This window comes from Urtica dioica, chromosome 4 (genome assembly GCF_054948205.1).
Source record: "Urtica dioica subsp. dioica isolate 48M chromosome 4, U.dioica_male_clone48M_v1_H2, whole genome shotgun sequence".
Classification (NCBI taxonomy): Eukaryota; Viridiplantae; Streptophyta; class Magnoliopsida; order Rosales; family Urticaceae; genus Urtica; species Urtica dioica.
Window position 1 is genome coordinate 9,794,975 of NC_142759.1, and position 19,505 is coordinate 9,814,479.

A 19,505-nucleotide genomic window follows, 5' to 3' on the forward strand; every position below is an offset into this window, starting at 1 on the left:
TCAAAATGTACCTCATTTTTAGAACATTTTCTCTTTCGGGGCTCGAAGTCGTCATAGGTTGTCACCGGAGATTCAATTGAGTGTTTTCCTGACATTTCTGCATAATTTGGACAATATTAGAGTAAAAAACGTTCATTAGTTGTTGACATCAGATGTCAATAGTTGACGTCCATTGTTGACATCTAATGTCAACAAATTGACATCTAAACTCTACAAAGTTCATCAGTTGTTGACATTAGATGTCAACAATTGACGTCCATTGTTGACATCTAATGTCAACAAATTGACATCTAAACTCTACAGAGTTCATCAGTTGTTGACATTAGATGTCAACAATTGACGTCTAATGTCAACAACTGATGAACTCTGTAGAGTTAAATTACCCAAACAATATCCTAAAATCCTAACCACAAAGTTCATCCAAACAATATCCTAAAGGTATCCTAAAATCTAAACAACTGATGAACTCTGAAGATTCTTAACATACCCAAACAATATCCCAAAAAATATCCTAAAAAGCGAAACGAACCTTGTGCGCGACCTGATCTTGGACTAAATCTGGAGTTTGAGTCTCGTCGGCGTTTGGGTTCTCGGGTTTTAGAGAGTTGGTGCGAGAAAGAGAGCTGGTCCTCCGGCACCTGGGTTTCTTGGGTCTGGTGGCTTTGGGTCCTCGTCGGCGTTTGGGTCCTCGAGTTTTAGAGAGTTGGTGCGAGAAAGAGACCTGGTCCTCGGGCACCTGGGTTTCTTGGGTCCTCGGGAAAAGACTGACGCGAAGAGAGAGAGAGATAGAGAGAGAGAGAGAAGAGAGAGTAAGAGGAAGAGATTGACAGGAAGAGAGAGAGAGAAAGAGTCATGGAAGGGATTAAGGGATTGTGAGATATGAGCGGGTTGTAAGAAAGAGTCTGAGAGTTGGTGTGGGTTGTAAGAAAAATTTAAGGGAAGGGTAAAAGGGTAGTTGTACATTGGGATTAGTGGCATTTTTGGCCAAATTATGGTTTTGGTGGGAAATTGGAAAAAGTTAGTGATTTGGTAGTAGATAGGGCAATTTCCCAAAAAAGATAGGCTAATAATTTTTCAGCCCAAAAATTTGAGCTTTGGGCCCCTAAGTCTTTTAAAGCTTCCACGTGGATCCGTCCCTGGTGTGACCGTATAATTTCTGAGCAATGCTATTTGTCTCGAATCGTAAACCGTGACGATCCACTCACGTTCTGACACGTGGCAGTTCGTTGCCACGTGTCAGCACGTGAGTGGATCGTCACGGTTTACGATTCGGGACAAAAATCAATTCCCATAATTTCTAGAACAATTAGTTTAGAAAAGTCGTTTTGTCCCATTTTTTTCCAAACTAATTACGTGATAGTGAATAAATTATCATTATTATTCCACATTAATTCGACGGTTAAGGGGGCTCTCTTCCTCTCATGCTCAAATAATATTTTATTTTGACAAACTGGTTATGTTTGTAATGGCTTAAATAGTTGTATTTTTTGTATTATTTTAGCCAATCCACTCATTTCGTTCCACCATAAATCAGTGACGAAGAAGCCACATTGTTCATCAGTTTTCTCAATGTTCATCTGATCCATAACACCCTAGAAAACAGACATGGCTTCACAGAGAGCGAGAGAATCAGAAGACGAAAGCTTCACCCACGCCATGGATTTAGTGATGTCGTCGGTGCTATCGATGTCGCTGAAGTCAGCGATCGAACTCGGCGTCTTTGACGTGATGGCTAAGGCCGGTGAAAACGCCAAGCTCTCGGCGGCCGATATCGCAGCCCAGATGGCCGGAAATGAGAACCCAGCCGGAGCTCCGGCGATGCTGGATCGGGTACTCCGGCTGTTGGCCAGCCACGGCATGATTGGTTGCACCGGTGTCGGTGACAAAGATGGATCCGATTTCCAAAGGCTATACACTCTGACATCTGTGTCAAAATACTTCGTGACTAACGAGGATGGGGTTTCTTTGGGACCTATGATGGCTTTGATCCAAGACAAGATCTTCTTGGATAGCTGGTACTCTATTTCTTCCTTTCTTTTTTCTGTTCTCTATTTCCATTTTTGTTTTGGTTTTTGTTGTTGTTCTATCTTGTTGTTAGATGACTAACCAATTTAATTATTATAAGCTGTGTTAGTCTTCTTGTATTTTAAGTTTTGTGCATTTTGAAATACAATAATAAAAGTTAAATTTTAAGTCACCTGAATGATATATTATTTGCTACGTTTTTTTTTTTCAGAACAGTACATCGTTGATTAAAAAAAAAGAGATTTTAACACTAATATTAATAAATTGATGTCGCTATACCAAAATCAACTAAATGAGTTATAAGAAGATTGTATTATCTTTCATAATTTTGTGATAAATCAATCAAAAAATAAAAAATTCGCAAAAATTTGACTACAAAATTATGTATTTCATGACATATCAGTCACGAAATAAGAAAACGGTCACGAAATAAGAAAATGGTCACAGAATGATACTCTTGTAAGAAATAGAATTATCAAATTTTAAGATTTTGATAAAATAACGAGTTTAGTAATATTAGTGTCAAAATCTCTAAATAAATAAATGAGAGAACATAGGAAATCGGAATTTACTTTTTTTTATTTTATTTAAATACGCAAATTAAATTTAGTGATAATATGGTTGACCCCTCTTAGGTTAAAGTATGGACGTTAAATTATTACATTCTTACCTATATGATCGATTAATTGTAACCAGTGGTATCATATAAATAAAAAATTATATAAAATAGTCATTTGAAACTTATTGATTAGCAAAATAGTCAAGGTTTTAACTTTTCAGCAAAGTAATCAAATTTACGTTTTCAAAATTTTTTTGACAACCAAGATTAAATTTTTTGACGATTATTATAAGCAATTTATCACTTTAAAAAAAATTAATCTTGTGTTAAAAAAAAAATTTGAAATCAACTTGCTGTACATTTTGTCTATTTCACTAAATTAAGACAAACTTTGACTATTTTGCAAATAAATAACTTTAAATTGATTATTTAGCTACATCACTCATAAAAAACGCAATTATTATTTTTATTTCAACACTTTTGCTTGAACTTATAGTAAGATAAAGGGCAGTGTAGCGAAATAGCCAAAATGAAACTATAAAATTTGTTTATAGCCTATGTTTCACAACTTTTAGGGAAATAGCCAACAGACTTATGTGGCAATAATTAAGGTCTGATTTACCCTTATTTATTAACAAATTCGTCGCTTTCTCTCTCCTACTTTTTTCCTACATTTTTTTACATAAAAACTTCAAAAAACCATATCTATCTCATATGAACTCGAAATTGAGTGATTCCAAATCCTACGGATTCGTGACGCCGAGATCTTTAAAAATAGATCCATTGTGTTTGATGAAAAATCATGTTTAATACCATAGATGTAGAAAAATCACGTTACTACATTAAATATGGAAATAACTGGAAATTTTTGAAATTATCAAAAAAATAAATGGAAACATAACTATGATGCATTAAACATAAATTTTCATCAAACACAATGGATCTATTTTTGAAGATCTCGACGCCACGAATTTGTAGGATCTGAAATCACTCAATTTCGAGTTCGTATGAGAAAGATACGAATTTTTTAAGTTTTGATGCAAAAAAAATTATTTGAAAAAAACTAGGAGAGGGAAAGTGACGAATTTGTTAATAAATAAGGGCAAATCAGACCTTAATTATTGCCACATAAGCTATTTGGCTATGTCCCTAAAAATTGTCAAACATAGGCTAAATCCAAAATCACATGTTTAAAGTGACCTAGTTACTTACGAATCTCTAAGATAAAAGAGCTAATCCAAAAAAAAAAAAAAAAAAAAAAAAAAAACTGCTTGAAAATCACAGGAAACAGTTGAGCGGCTCAATTCTTGAAGGAAGAATTCCGTTCAACAAGGTGTACGGAATGCAGGCTTTTGAGTATGTGACGTTTGACCCGAGGCTTAATGAGGTTCTTAACGCAGCCATGTACAACCCCAGGGTCATTATTATGAAAAAGCTCCTCAAGATTTACAAAGGCTTTGAGAGCCTCAATAGGCTTGTAGATGTTGGTGGTGGTCTCGGAGTGACTCTTGGCCTAATCACTTCCAAGTATACACACATTCTGGCTACTAACTTTGACTTGCCTCATGTTATCAAGCACGCTTGTTCTTATCCAGGTATGCCATCAAGTATGGGACTTTTATGTTAAGAACTTAAGATTAATGATATATGTTTAGAACCTAGAAAACCTTCGGGAATAAAAATGATAGTTTTCTCTCGTATTATTTGGAGTAAGGTCAATTCATTTTTCATGTTAAAATATGAGTTTTAAGCATAACCTAATTGATATGTTCATATTATGTCTCATTTTGGGTACTTGACTCTAATGCCTTGCAATTTGATGAGAAAGATATCTATTAGTTTTTTTTTTTTTTTTTTTAAAAGGTAATTTAACATATCTTATCTTAAACAACAATTTGTTTGGAGTTATTATAGGCGTTGAGCATGTGGGAGGAGATATGTTTGAAAGTATTCCACGTTGTGGGGACGCTATTTTCCTGAAGGTAACGCGTAATGCTAAAATTTTGTAAGTTTTTAGTTAGCGTGGTTATAGTTAAATTTAATTGTATTCTTTATTGAATAATAGTGGATACTTCATGATTGGAGCGATGAGCAATGCTTAAAGCTTTTGAAAACTTGTTACGAAGCTATCCCTAAGGATGGGAAGGTCATAGTTATGGAGGCGATTCTGCCGGTAGAGCCAGAGACTGATTTATCTACAAAGTGCACGTCTAAACTGGACGTGTGGATTATGACTCAAAGCCCGAGCGGGAAAGAGCGAAGCAGACAAGAGTTTCTAGCCCTTGCAACTGGCGCCGGATTCAGCGGCATTAGATTCCAATGCTCTGTGTGTAACTTTTGGGTCATGGAGTTCTTTAAGTAGAGAAGTATGATATCATAAAACATGTCTATGGTTGAGGGAATGCGCTGAACTTCAGGTGCATTGATCACTACGTTGTAAGATTGTTTGAAATGTTAAAAGTATTTGTGTTGTATCTTCACCATTATATTTGAATGACAATTTCGCTTGGTTTATTTGGCTCGAAAAATGGAGATTTTTCATTTAACAAAACAACTCTTCACAAACCACAGAAGGAAGATCCTGGGCAACACCCTCGAGGATTGGTGTTGAAAATGCGCTGGAGTCGATCTCCCCGTGAGCAGATAATTGTGGGCTATCTTCCACAAAAACAGCTTCAATCAATGATACCTCGCACTCCTCACCGAATCGATATTTTTCTAACTACTAATATGCACTTTTAACCAAGGAAGCCCCCGATTTGGTACCCGTCCAGATCCATCTATCCGTCATTGGAGCACGTCGCGGGTTCAGTCGCAAAATCATCTGCACAACCTCGGGTTTGAAAAGTTTGCTGTAACAAAGATATGTCCCACGAACGAGATCTTGCAATCATGAGTTTTGACACCTTTCCACTTGCAAAACTGTATGCTCGCACTGGATTAAAAGGCAGAGTATTTAGAGATTTTTCCACCCCCGAAATCCACCTCTCATTCCACAGATCCGTCATTTCCCCGTCACCTATTGTCATCGCAGAACTCGCTCGCAGCAGCTCCGACGTGGGCACTATAGCCCTCCACACGAGTGAACTTGGATCCTTTCGTCTCGGGAATGGATACTCCCTCGTCACATCATACTTTTGACTAAGAAGTCGACACCATGGGACTATTGGGAATATTACCCACGGAAGGTTATTATAGTAATTATCTTCCAGAGTATTATTGTAATTACATAAAAACTAATATTAAAGGAAAATATAAAGACATAATCAATTATAGAAAAAATTAGTTCCAAACCTTTATAATAAACAGCATTCGACTTATCTATAGCCCTCTACATTAGCTGAGATTATATCTCTACATCTGAAGTGAAAGATATAAGTCTCTGGTAGAGTGCTTAAACTGGTCAGTGATTAGTCTATATATGCAACTCATTGTAGACTGGTTCTAACAAGTGAGAGCATTCTGTATGGGGTAACATACATGACCTGGACATGTTACGATTAAGTACATCGTTTAAGCGACTGTTATGATGAGACGTATCGCAATCACAAATGATGATCGCAATATGCATCAACCTAAATCTTGTGGTGCTCTTGGAAATCAGGTACCATACAGATCTAGATAGGTTGCGATTGAGTTCATCGTTTAAGCGACTGTTACAATGGGACGTATCGCAATCACAAATGATGGTGCACTTGGAAATCAAGGTTATATACTCAGCTCTTTGATTCATTCGTTCACAACTACAATAATGCTTACATAGTTATGTTTTAGGAGACCGGAGTATAAGCAGTGATGGAAGAGAAACATCAAAAGTGGAATCCAGCTCTTAATAAAGAAAGTCAATGTTTGCTCATCTGATAGCTGAATTTAGAATCGATTGTCGACACCTTTGTGCTATGAGCAATAAATGAATCTTTTGCCAGCGAATCAGTGGAAGTCATGACTCATAAGTAACGCGAGGGTATAACGGTATATTTGACCATTCATGTCACGAGTTGAACCTGGAGGGTAGATACTTACGTATTGGCTATATCAATGGAGACATATATAAGGATCAAGTAAATATAATTATGATAACTTCGAGAAGTTAAGTCTTTGGATTTTTAGTGGAATATCACCAAATTTGATGAAACGAAAGAGGAGAGGTACAGTGTCTACGCTCTCGCTCGTGTTCATCTAGCTTTGAGTTATTAAGTCTATAGTCCCCGAGTCAGCTCTGGTAAAATGAGTTAGAATACTCTTGTAGTAAATATGTGAATTTGACTAAACACTCACTACTGCAACTTGGTTGCAATATCTTTTGCATACGTAATAAAATACTTTACGAATAAGTCATTAATTAAGTAATAATCACTAAGATTTAAATGAGCATGTAAAATAGCAATTCAAATCAACCCACAAGACCCAATAAGGCTCATGATAGACGTGTACAACATAGTACATGAGCCTTGGATTTGTTTGATCAAAGCGCAATAAGATTGAGGGTTTTCTCAAATAGAAAATAAATATTATATATTAAATATGATCCGAATTGATAAGTATTTAATATGATTATTATTTATGAGAGTATCATTGAGATATTATCTAATATTCTATTGATAGAATAGCATATTTTATTGTGAGAAACAAATAATATATTTATTATATTATTTAATAAGAATATCATAGAGATATTCTATATTATTCAGTTAAATGATATATTCTAATATGAGAAGTAAATAAATATTAGATATGATCTTAATATTTTATTTATTAAAGTATCTTTAAGAAATTTGATTTATTCTATTAATAGAATAAATATCTCATATTAAACATAATATTAAAAGTGTATTTACTACCCGAGTGTTGTACCGCGGTACAATCTCCTTTTTTTTTTTTAAAGAACAAACAAATAAAAGTTATAATAAAAAATTGAAAATAAAATTTATATAGACCTCGGGTTGCCTTTCGAGAAGCATTTGATTTAGCGTCTTTGACCCGACGTGAAGTCGATGTTATTCAAAATACGGTGTTCTCCCGTAGAGAATTGAGTAAGCGTCACCTCTCCTTCGAACCATGTTACTTTGTCTATTAATTACTTGCTGGGATTTCACAACAACGACGGCTGCTCTAGGCACTATGGTAGGACTGAAGAACGTGGCTCAGACCCATTGGGGTCCTCTTCCCCATGACATGGTGGCGGCGAGTGTCGATGTGGTGCTTGGCTCCTTCATCGCCCCATGCACTAGACCACACAGTCCCTTCATCGCCCCCACTCATGATGATACTAACAATCTCTCATGTTCTCTTTTTTTTTTTTTTTTTTTCATGTTCTTCAAATAATTTGCTAATCCAGATGAGCAACAAAGGTCAAAGAGCATTTATTTTTCATTTTTTTACTGTCAAAATGTTAAATAAATAGACAAAATCAGATTTTTCGAAAATTAGTCGAAAGTCAAAGTTAGAAATATATATACATAGTTATGAATTTTAAAATAAATTTATGTTGTATAAGACAAATTAAAGGTATAAACTTCGTATTTTTTGAAAATAAAAAATATAAAACTAACATTTTTGTATTTATGAAAAGGGTATATATTACATATCGTTTTTCTTTAGTGGTGGTAAAGGGAACATTAATTGCTCGTACATTGATCCGCGATATGAATGGCGGTCAACCCAACCTACCCTCGCTGGTCTTGCTCGAGAAACCACATTCCATGCTATTCGGAAGGTGATAAGGGTGGTGGAATGTTGTCAAATAAGAGTTTCACGGTTATATTAATAGCCTCCTAATCCGTGTGAAACAAGTTTTGTCCTTGTATGACTTCGAGCTGTTTGTCATCGTGATGTGGAGCTTCTAAAATAAGCAGCACCACATCACGGGGAGAGTCACCTCTCCTTCGGACCTTTTTAGTTGGTCTATTAATTAATCTAATTTCACGTTTTAAAACTTGTAATATTGAAGTCCACAAACTTATCAAGACGTCTCTGAACTTTAAAGATTTTGTTTCCCATATGCCTCTCTAGAGGTCCCACAAACAAATTTTCAAAATAAAAATGTGATTAATAATGATTAATGACTTAATTCTTCTTAAAAATAAAAGAGGAAATGGCGGCATAAATGCTTAATATTTTCATAAACATACGCTTATATAACTATTCTCTTATTTTTGTCGCAAAAAGACCTAATGCTAGATTTATGTTGCATCGTTAAAATAAATCAATTAAATTTGACGAAAATATACATGGCAGCCTCATATTAGAAAAAAGATATTATTAATGCTTAATTAATTTTGAGAAATAATTATTAAACTGTTTTAATAATATCATTAATGCTTAATTATAATATAATAGACGTTTTTAATTAATTTTTATTATAAAAATGATGTTTTTGATGTTTAATTAATTTTAAGAAAAAAATATTAAATCGTGTTTAATTTGAGGTTGCAACGTGTATTTCCGTCAAATTTAACTAAATTTATTTAACGGTTCAATGAAAATCTAATATTAGCTATGTTTATCGCGAAAAAAATATTAAAGTGTGTGTTTCTGAAAACTTTAAATATATATGTCGTCGTTGTGACGACCCGGCTTTCCGGACCGTCATACTTATATTAATTCTTTTACTTAGAAAAAAAGTGGATATTTTTTTTTAAACGTCATTTCATTTATAAAGTTTAGACTCTAAAATAAAACAACTTTGAAAATAACCAACACATCGAACGCCACTGATCTACCCTCCTCACTTGTTCATTTTTTGCTTACCTACAACACGGACAGAAAAACATAGAATGAGCTAACGATCAGCGAGAATAATTATAACTCACAAAAATATGAGTAATGTAATGCATGAACCGGTTATTAGTATTTTAAATTCTAACGGTGTCATGGTCTTTCTTATCATATTTTATTTGGGGTTCTCCTAGAAGTCGTACCAATTTCAGTGTACACTTTGGAAACGAACTACGGGGCTGCGACCTCCCATAGTTCGCACCATTTAATAAACATATAACTTATAAGAAGACTCTCTTTTATAGCCCGTAGGTCGGCTCGAGAGAATTCTTTTAATACCTCTCGTTCGAGGCGGTACGACTCTCTTACTTATCTTTTCACTTGGTTATTTGCATTGTATACAAAGATGACATAAACATAAATAAAACATGTTAATAATTAGAACATGTTATGCCAAGGTTGTACTAAACTCATACATAAACTCATCGTAACAAGACATAACATAATAATCACAATTCACTCAATAACACATACACGCATATAAGAAATATCACACAATCAATCATATAACGCATATTAACCAATTCAGATCACACACTCATCGTAATTAATTTTAAACTAATCCGTATTGTAGTGAGATTATTCTCACCTTATTGAGTCGGGGAAAAGTTCTTAGATTCTCGAACGATTGGAAAAGCTATTCGGCTCGGGACCTATTCGAACGGATAGGAATTAGGTTCTTATAAGACACTTCTAGACATAACAAAGTTTCTGGAAAAAAATCAGAGAAGGAACAGGGACGTCAACAGACGAAAATACCCTTCGTCCTCGGGTTCCGGGAAAAAAAATAATTTCAGAGAAAAATTCTGGAAAAAATTCCAGAGACTAGAAAATATAAATTTGAACATATTAGTTTTCAGTGATAAGAACAAAATCGGAGTTTAAGTTGACGAAAACAAAAATCAAAGTATAAAATGATAAAAAGGATATTAGAGAAAACTGAAATAATCTGCATACCGGTCTGAAAATATTTCTTTTATACATAAATACACATTCAAAATTCATATAAATTTTATCATATATCAACGACGTATCAAAATATTTTATATAAAAATTTCATATAAAAATATGTTTCGTAGGTATTTTAATTAAATACAAAACTATGTTGTTTTAATTAGAAATAAAATGTCTGCTCGTTGATAGTAAATAATTTTTAGGATAAAAGAAGTTAATCTAAAAATTATAAAATTTTAAACACGTATCAAGAATGTCTGACGCAGTTGTGTATAAAAATATTAGATTAAAATAAATTTCGTAGATGACTGAAACAAGTCTATTCCTTATTGTTCAAAAACTGGAAAAAAAACAAAACTTATTTAAATTTCCACTTTTCAGAAGGAAAAAAAAAAGATATATATATATATATATATATATATATATATATAATTACTGATAATTATAAACATATCAAAATAGAGAACAAAGAATAACTAATTTTCGAAGATACCTTGAGAGTGGGAGAAACTTTGATAGAAAAGAAAAAAAAAACTAATGCCTTCAAAAGAAAATTTCAGGAGATAAGAGTTTATTTTTTTTTAGAAGAAAAGGATCAAGAGTGGGAGAGAGTAAGATAGGAAAGAACGTAAGGGAAAAGGCTGGAAAGAAAAAAAAAATTTAGCTTAAAAAATCAATCCTTAACGAGTGAAATACACTTTGATTTCATTAAATGTCCATTTTAACGATTGACGATTTGCTTTTATTTCTATGCCGATATCACCAAAAGACTAGGAATTAGTAACTCCTCCTTTTCCTTTTATATATTAATATTAGAATAGATAAATAACATATAGAGATCACTTTCATCTTTTGAATTAAAAAAAAATGGACAGTAGCACCACCATAAAATCCCGCGATAGTCTTCATGTAAAAATGCCATAAATGTATTGTAATTCGTGCAATAAAGCACATAATATTACAAATCGTTATGTCCAATAACTTATTACTACACTTAGATATTTCTTTCACTGCTTGCCATGGTAAGGACACGAGATAGATCTTCCAAAGAACAAGGTTTTTTTTTCGAATAAGCTACTGTGAGGTGGGCCTTGGAAAGGTTTAGTGTAAGCAGGGGGGATTTGGCTCCTAGAATATGGCGCCCTTGGGGCTTTCGATACAATCAAATAGAAAGCCCTCAATCAACAAAACTACTTGTTACAAATAACATCTTGTTGTTGCATCAAAACACATGTGTATTCAAAATATCCCTTTATGCACATTTGTATAAGTTTTATACATTTGTTTATGTATGCATATAAATTTTAGAATAAATCTCATTTTTACCCCCTGAAATCGAACCTCCGTTATATTTCCCCCCTGGACTCGAAAATGTTGCAAAACTCAACTCACAACTCAGACACGTATTACAAGGCCTCACTTCCGTCAGTTTTCGGACGTTAAGTTATAACGTTTTGATGATGTGGTAATATTTTAAAAGGTTTTTTTTGTGAAATTATTATTTTACCCCTTTTCTAATATCTTTACTTCATCTTCTTCCTCAAGATCTGAATCAATCAAAGCCATAACTCACAGAAAAACTCTCGGACCAATTCAGAATAACAAAAGGAAAACAATCCGAGAATCACAATCGACCTCGTCAAGTCTGAATCATCATCGATCACTAATCAACTTCAAATTTCAAGCTCTGATCCGAGAAATCCGAAAAGCCCTAATCTGAGATTTCAAACGTCAAACCAGCAATGTAAAACTCTTTTTCTTTTTCTTTTTCGTTCGTTTCTTCTTTCTGGTTCAGTGGTTTTGGAGCCCTGTCTTGAAAGCATGTGCTGGTCCCAATGCCTTGGACTAAACGACAATTTTTTTAATCTTTTGGTTGTGGGTTTTTAATTGTTTCATTAATTTTGGGGTGGGTGAAAGACAGACAACACCGAAGATGATGATGATGAATAGGCACCTCTCCCAGATTGCAGAGTGCGATGTTTTTCGCGGATTCCTTGTTGGATGTTGTGATAAGTAATTGTCCTGGAATGAAAGAAATTACCTCATCTCTTCAAACTTTCATCGACTATTAGATCCTTGAAAGTGGCTGGAAAAACGAAAGACTGTTTTTAATCACCTGTTGAGCATCCTGTGCTTTTCTTCCATTATTGAATGCGCCGAGGCTCTCCGACAGTCACGCCGCATCTCTCCGTCCACCTCCGCCGCCGCCGGTGTGGTCCGCGAAATCGTTACTTGTCTGTCTGGTTCCGAATCGGAGCCACCGCTCACCTCTCCACTAGAAGATTCCTCTCCGGCGAGAAGCAGGAAACACAACCCACGCTGAAACAAAACACAACCCACGCGAACCAGGAAAGAAAAAATGCAGAGAAGAAAAGAAGAAGAAAGGAAAGAGAGAAAAAGCCGAGAGAGAGATAGAGAGAAGAGAGAGAATAATAGAAATATTTAATTATTTAATAACAATTAATATATCTGATAACAATATTTAAATATTAAAAGTATTTAGAATAATATAAAATACTCTTATATCTTTTAAAATCTTGTCACGTCATCAAAACGTGAAACTTAACGTCCAAATACTGACGGAAGCGGGACCTTGTAACACGTGTTTGAGTTCTGAGTTGAGTTTTGCAACATTTTCAAGTTCTAGGAGCGAACTGTAACGAAGGTACGAGTTCAGTGGATAAAAATGAGATTTATTCTAAATTTTAATCACTTCATAAACAGCTTCGTTTGTACGCAACACATAAGCAGCTGGTTAAAAAAAATGGGAAAATGACACAACATTTCATAGAACTTCTTAATGGCTAAGTTTTGGGATTTCATAGTCCTTCAAAATAAAAATATATAATCAAGTGGTGGTGATTATAATGGTATTTTAATTGGAGGGTACACCATTCGAGTAAATTATTATTATTCCACAATTATTAGATGGTCACTGGTTTATCATGGTTAGTGGCTTTCTTTCCCTGGCTCAAATAAATTATTATTTTAACAAACCCACTCTCTTCAAATGCATAATTAATCAGTGAATAAGAAGCAACATTGTTCATCAGTTTTCTCTGTGATCATCTGATCTATAACACCCTAGAAAACAGACATGGCTTCACAGAGAGCGAGAGAATCAGAAGACGAAAGCTTCACCTACGCCATGGACTTGGTGATGTCCTCGGTGCTATCGATGTCGCTGAAGTCAGCGATCGAGCTCGGCATCTTTGACGTGATGGCTAAAGCCGGTGAAAACGCCAAGCTCTCGGTGGCCGATATCGCAGCCCAGATGGCCGGAAATGAGAACCCGGCCGGAGCTCCGGCGATGCTGGATCGGGTACTCCGGCTGTTGGCCAGCCACGGCGTGATTGGTTGCACCGGTGTCGGCGACAAAGATGGATCCGATTTCCAAAGGCTATACACTCTGACATCTGTGTCAAAATACTTCGTGACTAACGAGGATGGTGTTTCTTTGGGACCTTTGATGGCTTTGATCCAAGACAAGATCTTCTTAGATAGCTGGTACTCTTTTTTTCTGCTTTGTTTCCGTTTTTATTTTTGTTTTGCTCTTGTTAAATAGACACCATGAGTAAAGTTTAAAACTTTAGTTGATTGACCAACTTAATAACCAACTTAATAATTTTAACAAAAAATTAGAAAAATAGCCAACTTAAACGTTTGATATTGCTAAATAGCCAAGGTTTGTTAAATATTAAGTAAATAGCCATAAATGATGAAGTGGCTTAATATGGCAGTGGCTATTTACTTGATATTTACGTTTGTAAATATATAAAAATGGCTATTTACCTACTATTTACCAAACCTTGGTTATTTAGCAATTCTCAACGTTTAAATTGACTATTTTGCTAAATTACCCTAATTTTAAAGGCCATTGACTATATAGCCATATTTACATTTTTCACATTCTTATATAGCCAACATTTCGTAAATATTAGATAAATAATCATGTCCATGTATCTACATGCGTAAATTGACGTAAATACTTCACCATTTTATTTCAATGAAATGACAAACCAAGAATGTCACGTCATGTTTGTGACCATCTATCTAATATTTATGAAATGGTGGCTATATAATTATGTGAAAGTGTAATATGGCTAGTTACTTAATTAATTGATCATTTTAAGCTGTATTTGTCTTGTAGTAGAAGATGTATGCATTTAAAGCTCATAATATGGGACTAGGAGCCCTCATTTGAATTAATATTGGTATTATTCGAAGAAACATATATTTTTCTTAAAAATGGTTTCAGAATTTTTGTTACTTCAACTAGAATCCTTCGTTTTCGTCATATGCAGTATCATTTTGGTGTTTTTAAACTCGAAAGAAGTTTTTACGGGGTCTCTCTCTAGTTGTATTTATCTAAACAAAAATGTTGTATTTATATATAAAATTAATTAAAATTGAAGTAACTAATAATATATTAAAATAAAATAAACTTATGAAACTCCTTGAACCTTAAAATATGGTATTTTGAATTCATGGTGCCGTGGAAAATTGTTCCAGGATGTCATAATCAAGGTTCTAAATATCGACGATATATAGGGATATATCGCCGATATATCCGTTTTTTTGAAGGCTCGGTAAAAAAACTTATATAACAGCCTAAATATCGTTTTCTTCCCGATATACCGTTTTTCTAAAAACAATTCCTACAACAGCCAAAAACATAAAAGTTATTCCTGAACTACCTATTTTCATAGCTCTAAACAGGTCCAAAATTTAAACTTGAGTTCTTAGGAATATGAAGACTCATTATTGCTCATTAAAATTCATATAACTACATAGGAAGTGATTTTTTTTAAATGTAAAACAAATTCCTACAACAGCCAAAACAGAAAAATTATTCCTGAAATACCTATTTACATAGCTCTAAACAGGCCCAAAATTTAAACTTGAGTTCTTGGGAAGATGAAGACTCATTATTGCTTATTAAAATTCATATAACTACATATGTTTATATGGAGTAATTTTTTAAAATTTATTAATTTCATAATAAGGTGAACTTTATTGTTAGCTAAATAAATGTTATATATTCATTCATTACGTATATTTATAGATATGTTATAGATATTTATAGATATAAATATACGTATATATCTATATAGATATGTTATATATATATATATATTTAAAATATAATTGTTATATGTATCATTAAATTATATATACATTTTATATATTTTTATAGGATTTCTGCCGATATATCCGTCGGTATCCGATATATCATCGATATATCATCGATATAATCGGTAGTCGGTATTTAAATTGTTATAGAATATCCGTCGATATATCCATCGATACTCGATATATCCGTAAAATCAGAACCTCGGTATGGGTATCGGTATCGATATTTTAAACCTTGGTCATAATAAAGAAATACAAGAACACGAAAAAGAAATATTTTTTTTATTTATTTATTAAAACCAAGTAAATTTAAACACGGAAATTAAATTTAGTGATAACATTGTTGACCATTTTTTACTTATATGATTTCGCAGTTATAACCAATTGCATTTTATGGATGATAACAACGGCAATTAGTTTTCCAATTTAAAAACTGTAATTTCTTGAACTCAAAGTAAGAAATAGAGGTTAATCTGATCCAAAAAAAAAAAAATTGCTTGAAAATAACAGGCCACAATTGAGCGGCTCAATTCTCGAAGGAGGAATTCCGTTCAATAAGGTGTACGGAATGCATGCTTTTGAGTACCCAGCGTTTGACGTGAGGTTTAACGAGGTCTTCAACAAAGCCATGTACAACCACACCACCATTGTTATGAAAAACCTCCTCAAGATTTACAAAGGCTTTGAGAGCCTCAAAAGAGTGGTAGATGTTGGTGGTGGTCTCGGAGTGACTCTTGGCCTAATCACCTCCAAGTATCCACACATTCTGGCTACTAACTTTGACTTGCCTCATGTTATCAAGCACGCTTCTACTTATCCAGGTATGCCATCATTGCCTGAATTTTCTAGAAAAATTTAAAAGACGTCATGTTTTATGTAAACATTGAGAGTATGTTTTGAACTTCGGAAAACCTTAAGGGGGAAATAAGAATCTATTGGAGTGAGGAAAATTCGATAAGAAAAAAATGTATACTTAAAGTAGAAATTTCATTTTCTAAAATGTGTCGAAATGAAAATCCAAACAAGTTTGCACGTACGTTGAAGATTTTTTTTTTATCGAAGTTATTAGGATTCTATTCTCTTAATGAATATACCCTCACATTTTCCTTCATTTTTTTTTTCATTTATCATCATAAAATCCAAATTTTGAACATAACCTGATGAATATGATTCTAACATGTCTCATCGAGATGGTGATTATGTTGACTTGTTCACCATGAGCTGGTTTTAAATTTTGGAGAGGGTGCTCGTTTGGGTACTTGATTCCGATGACATGCTAAGATAATATGAAGAAAGGAAACCATGATATAATTAATCTTTGCTTCATTCGCAATAAGGACAATCAACTATGATATTATGAATCCTTTGAAGTTTTCTATTTTTTCATGTAAATTTTACATATCTTATCTGAAACAATTTGTATGGAGTTATTGTAGGTGTTGAGCATGTGGGAGGAGATATGTTTGAAAGTGTTCCACATGGGGATGCTATTTTCTTGAAGGTAACACATAGTCCTAAAAATTTGCAAGTTTGAGGTAAGAATTGTTACAAATAAACTTAATTGTCTTCTTTATTTATTAGTGGATACTACATGATTGGAGTGACGAGCACTGCTTAAAACTCTTGAAGAATTGTTACAAAGCGACTCCTGAGGACGGGAAGGTCATAGTTATGGAGGCAATTTTGCCGGTCGAGCCGGAGACTAATTTTCCTACAAAGTGCACGTCTAAAATAGACGTGCTTATGATGACTCAAAATCCGGGTGGAAAAGAGCGAAGCAGGCAAGAGTTTCTAGCCCTTGCAACCGACGCCGGATTCAATGGCATCAGATTCGAATGCTCTGTGTGTAACTTTTGGGTTATGGAGTTTTTTAAGTAGACATAGATGTTATCTTCTCCCTGATAATAAATTGTGTCTATCGTTCAATCAGGACTTTTAACTTAAGCTATATTAGCGTTGGAAGATTGTTTGAAATGTTTAATACTTCTGTGTATCTTCACGATTATAATTGTTTGACCCTTTCACATGGTTCTTACGGTTGTCCAATTTGTTGTCATATTCCTTTTTGTGAGCATCGCTTTCAGATAAAAGAGAATTCCTTCCTTGCAATTTTTTTGTTACCTCCTCTGAAAATGTCCTAATATTCGAAGTCACGTGGATAAAAAGGAAATCTGAATTTGTGTGTTACAATTATTAATTTGCCTAGGGAAAAAAGAAAAATTAGGGAACCGCAATTCGGATTGTAAATCAGGCTCTTGTTTTTTTTTTTAAAAATGGTCATTGGTTTTGCTTTTAAATCAGTAAAATATGTAGATAGCCAATGCCAATAACTATTACCGGCATATATCTGGTGAGTGTTTGATAGGAGAACTTCAATCAGCTCAGGCCATTGTTTATGTGGCAGTTCTATCGCAGCAACCTTTGCAGTAACTTGTGATACAGTTGACCGAGCATCGGGTGAAGAAGCTGATAGAGTCTGCAGCAAGAAAGCTTTGATCTGGGCCTTCACAGCTTGATCCAGAGACAGCCATCTTTGCACAAGTTCATGCTTCCTGCTATGTTCCTTGGCATCGAGTGCGTTCTTAAGGATCAAACCAGCAAGCCTACGACTTTCGGCCGACTTTTCGTCATTGAATGAACAAACCTTAAAATCTCACCGTGCTTAGAATGTCGTCTGAGTTGTGAAAGTGCGACAGCAATTTCAGCCCCAACAAGGGCGTTGTTCTTCACCAACACAATGTCTAGGTTTGGGTTACGGAACTGCTCTCACATCAAATCAGTTACAGACATTTATATGGCAAATAAGCCAGAGATGATCGTGAAGTCTCAAACACCATTGAAAATCGCTTGGTAATATGTCTGTGAGAAAAAATCGCGTACCTAACGAAACGAGCCTGTCCCTCTTTCTTCTTCTGAAATCGTTGCAGAGATAGCTTCAAACGTGGTTGGCAATGGCGGGCTTGTCGCTCCGGTACTTTGATTGCGGTGCTATGCTGAGGTTGTCAGTAAGTTTTTTTTTTTTTTTTTTTTTAGCACATGTTAAGACTATTACTCTTCTTCTTTTTCTATACTGTAGTTAATTGTAGACACCGTTAGACTATTGTAACTCATAATAAGAAAAAGAGCATACTAATAACGAACTTCTATTAAATCAAAGAGAGAAGGGAAAAAAAAAATTAAATAGGCATACAAAATATTTACCAGGATACTTGGGAACTTCGAGCCTCTCACATAAGTGATTACAATTTTGGGCTAACAATTCGTACGAGTGTCCAGGCCATTCTCTGCTAAGCTCCCTCATAATCTGGTTTACTTTGAAGATCGAACAATTAATTTTTCCGAGGGCAATGGCTTCGAGATAGGTGTGCATTGGATTTTTCCGGAAGGGCAACTAAACACTCCACTTTCTTCTTCACATAATCCAAACGACCACTCTCCATCTCCAATAACCTATCAGCAGTTAAACAAGCCCATCAAATAAAAATCAATTATTGAAACCCATTTATGCTTTAATTCTTACTTCACCGTATTGTCAAGATTTTACGTAGAAATAAATAGCAAAAAAAAAAAAAAAAACCAATATTCACCGTAGAGTATAAAAACCCCAATCCACACCGATAACACCGTCAAATGAATCAAATTGAACCGCAAATAGAAGTTATAACCTTAGTCATTCAAATCTCAGCACAGAAAATAATCTCAGGTCTTACACCCACAGCTAATCGACACTCAAATCATAATTTTGCATTTCCAATCACCAAAATGAAATCGAATCCCTAGATACATTCGTAAGATCATAACCCTCAATGAATACTTAAATTTATACACATGCACAGAGAGTCACATTCTCATTTCTTTAATACGATTGATTCTTATATGAATATGAGAGAGAGAGAGAGAGCAAGAGAGAACCTGTGCAACACTGTGTGTGTGTGTTTTAGCAAGCTCCCGATATTTTTATTGAAAATATGTTGGTCTCGTCATAGGAAGAAGAAGTCGGAAGGTCGGGAGAGAGAGTTTGATATGGCCCGGTAAGTCGGAAGGTCACGAGCAAGGA

At 34.3% G+C, this 19,505-nt stretch overlaps 2 protein-coding genes and 1 long non-coding RNA gene across 3 annotated transcripts; 2 read left to right on the forward strand and 1 right to left on the reverse strand.

Annotated features, from left to right (window-relative positions):
• Positions 1–1,505: 1,505 nt before the first annotated feature.
• On the forward strand, positions 1,506–5,098 carry LOC149400230 (isoflavone 3'-O-methyltransferase 4-like). Its single transcript, XM_089612287.1, has 4 exons — positions 1,506–2,015; positions 3,869–4,179; positions 4,499–4,566; positions 4,650–5,098. Exons 1-4 carry the CDS (start codon positions 1,606–1,608, stop codon positions 4,944–4,946), a joined length of 1,086 nt encoding a protein of 361 aa, XP_089468413.1. The 5' UTR covers positions 1,506–1,605; the 3' UTR covers positions 4,947–5,098.
• Positions 5,099–13,259: 8,161 nt separating this feature from the next.
• On the forward strand, positions 13,260–17,472 carry LOC149400231 (isoflavone 3'-O-methyltransferase 4-like). Its single transcript, XM_089613250.1, has 4 exons — positions 13,260–13,822; positions 15,959–16,269; positions 16,885–16,949; positions 17,030–17,472. The coding sequence occupies exons 1-4, from the start codon at positions 13,413–13,415 to the stop codon at positions 17,324–17,326; spliced, it is 1,083 nt and encodes a 360-aa protein (XP_089469376.1). The 5' UTR covers positions 13,260–13,412; the 3' UTR covers positions 17,327–17,472.
• Positions 16,157–19,504, reverse strand: LOC149400232 (uncharacterized). The gene is made up of 5 exons (XR_016296712.1): positions 19,361–19,504; positions 18,650–18,898; positions 18,329–18,441; positions 17,786–18,208; positions 16,157–16,293 (listed from the first exon to the last, which is right to left on the reverse strand). It is a non-coding gene; the product is annotated as an uncharacterized LOC149400232 (long non-coding RNA).
• Position 19,505: the final 1 nt, after the last annotated feature.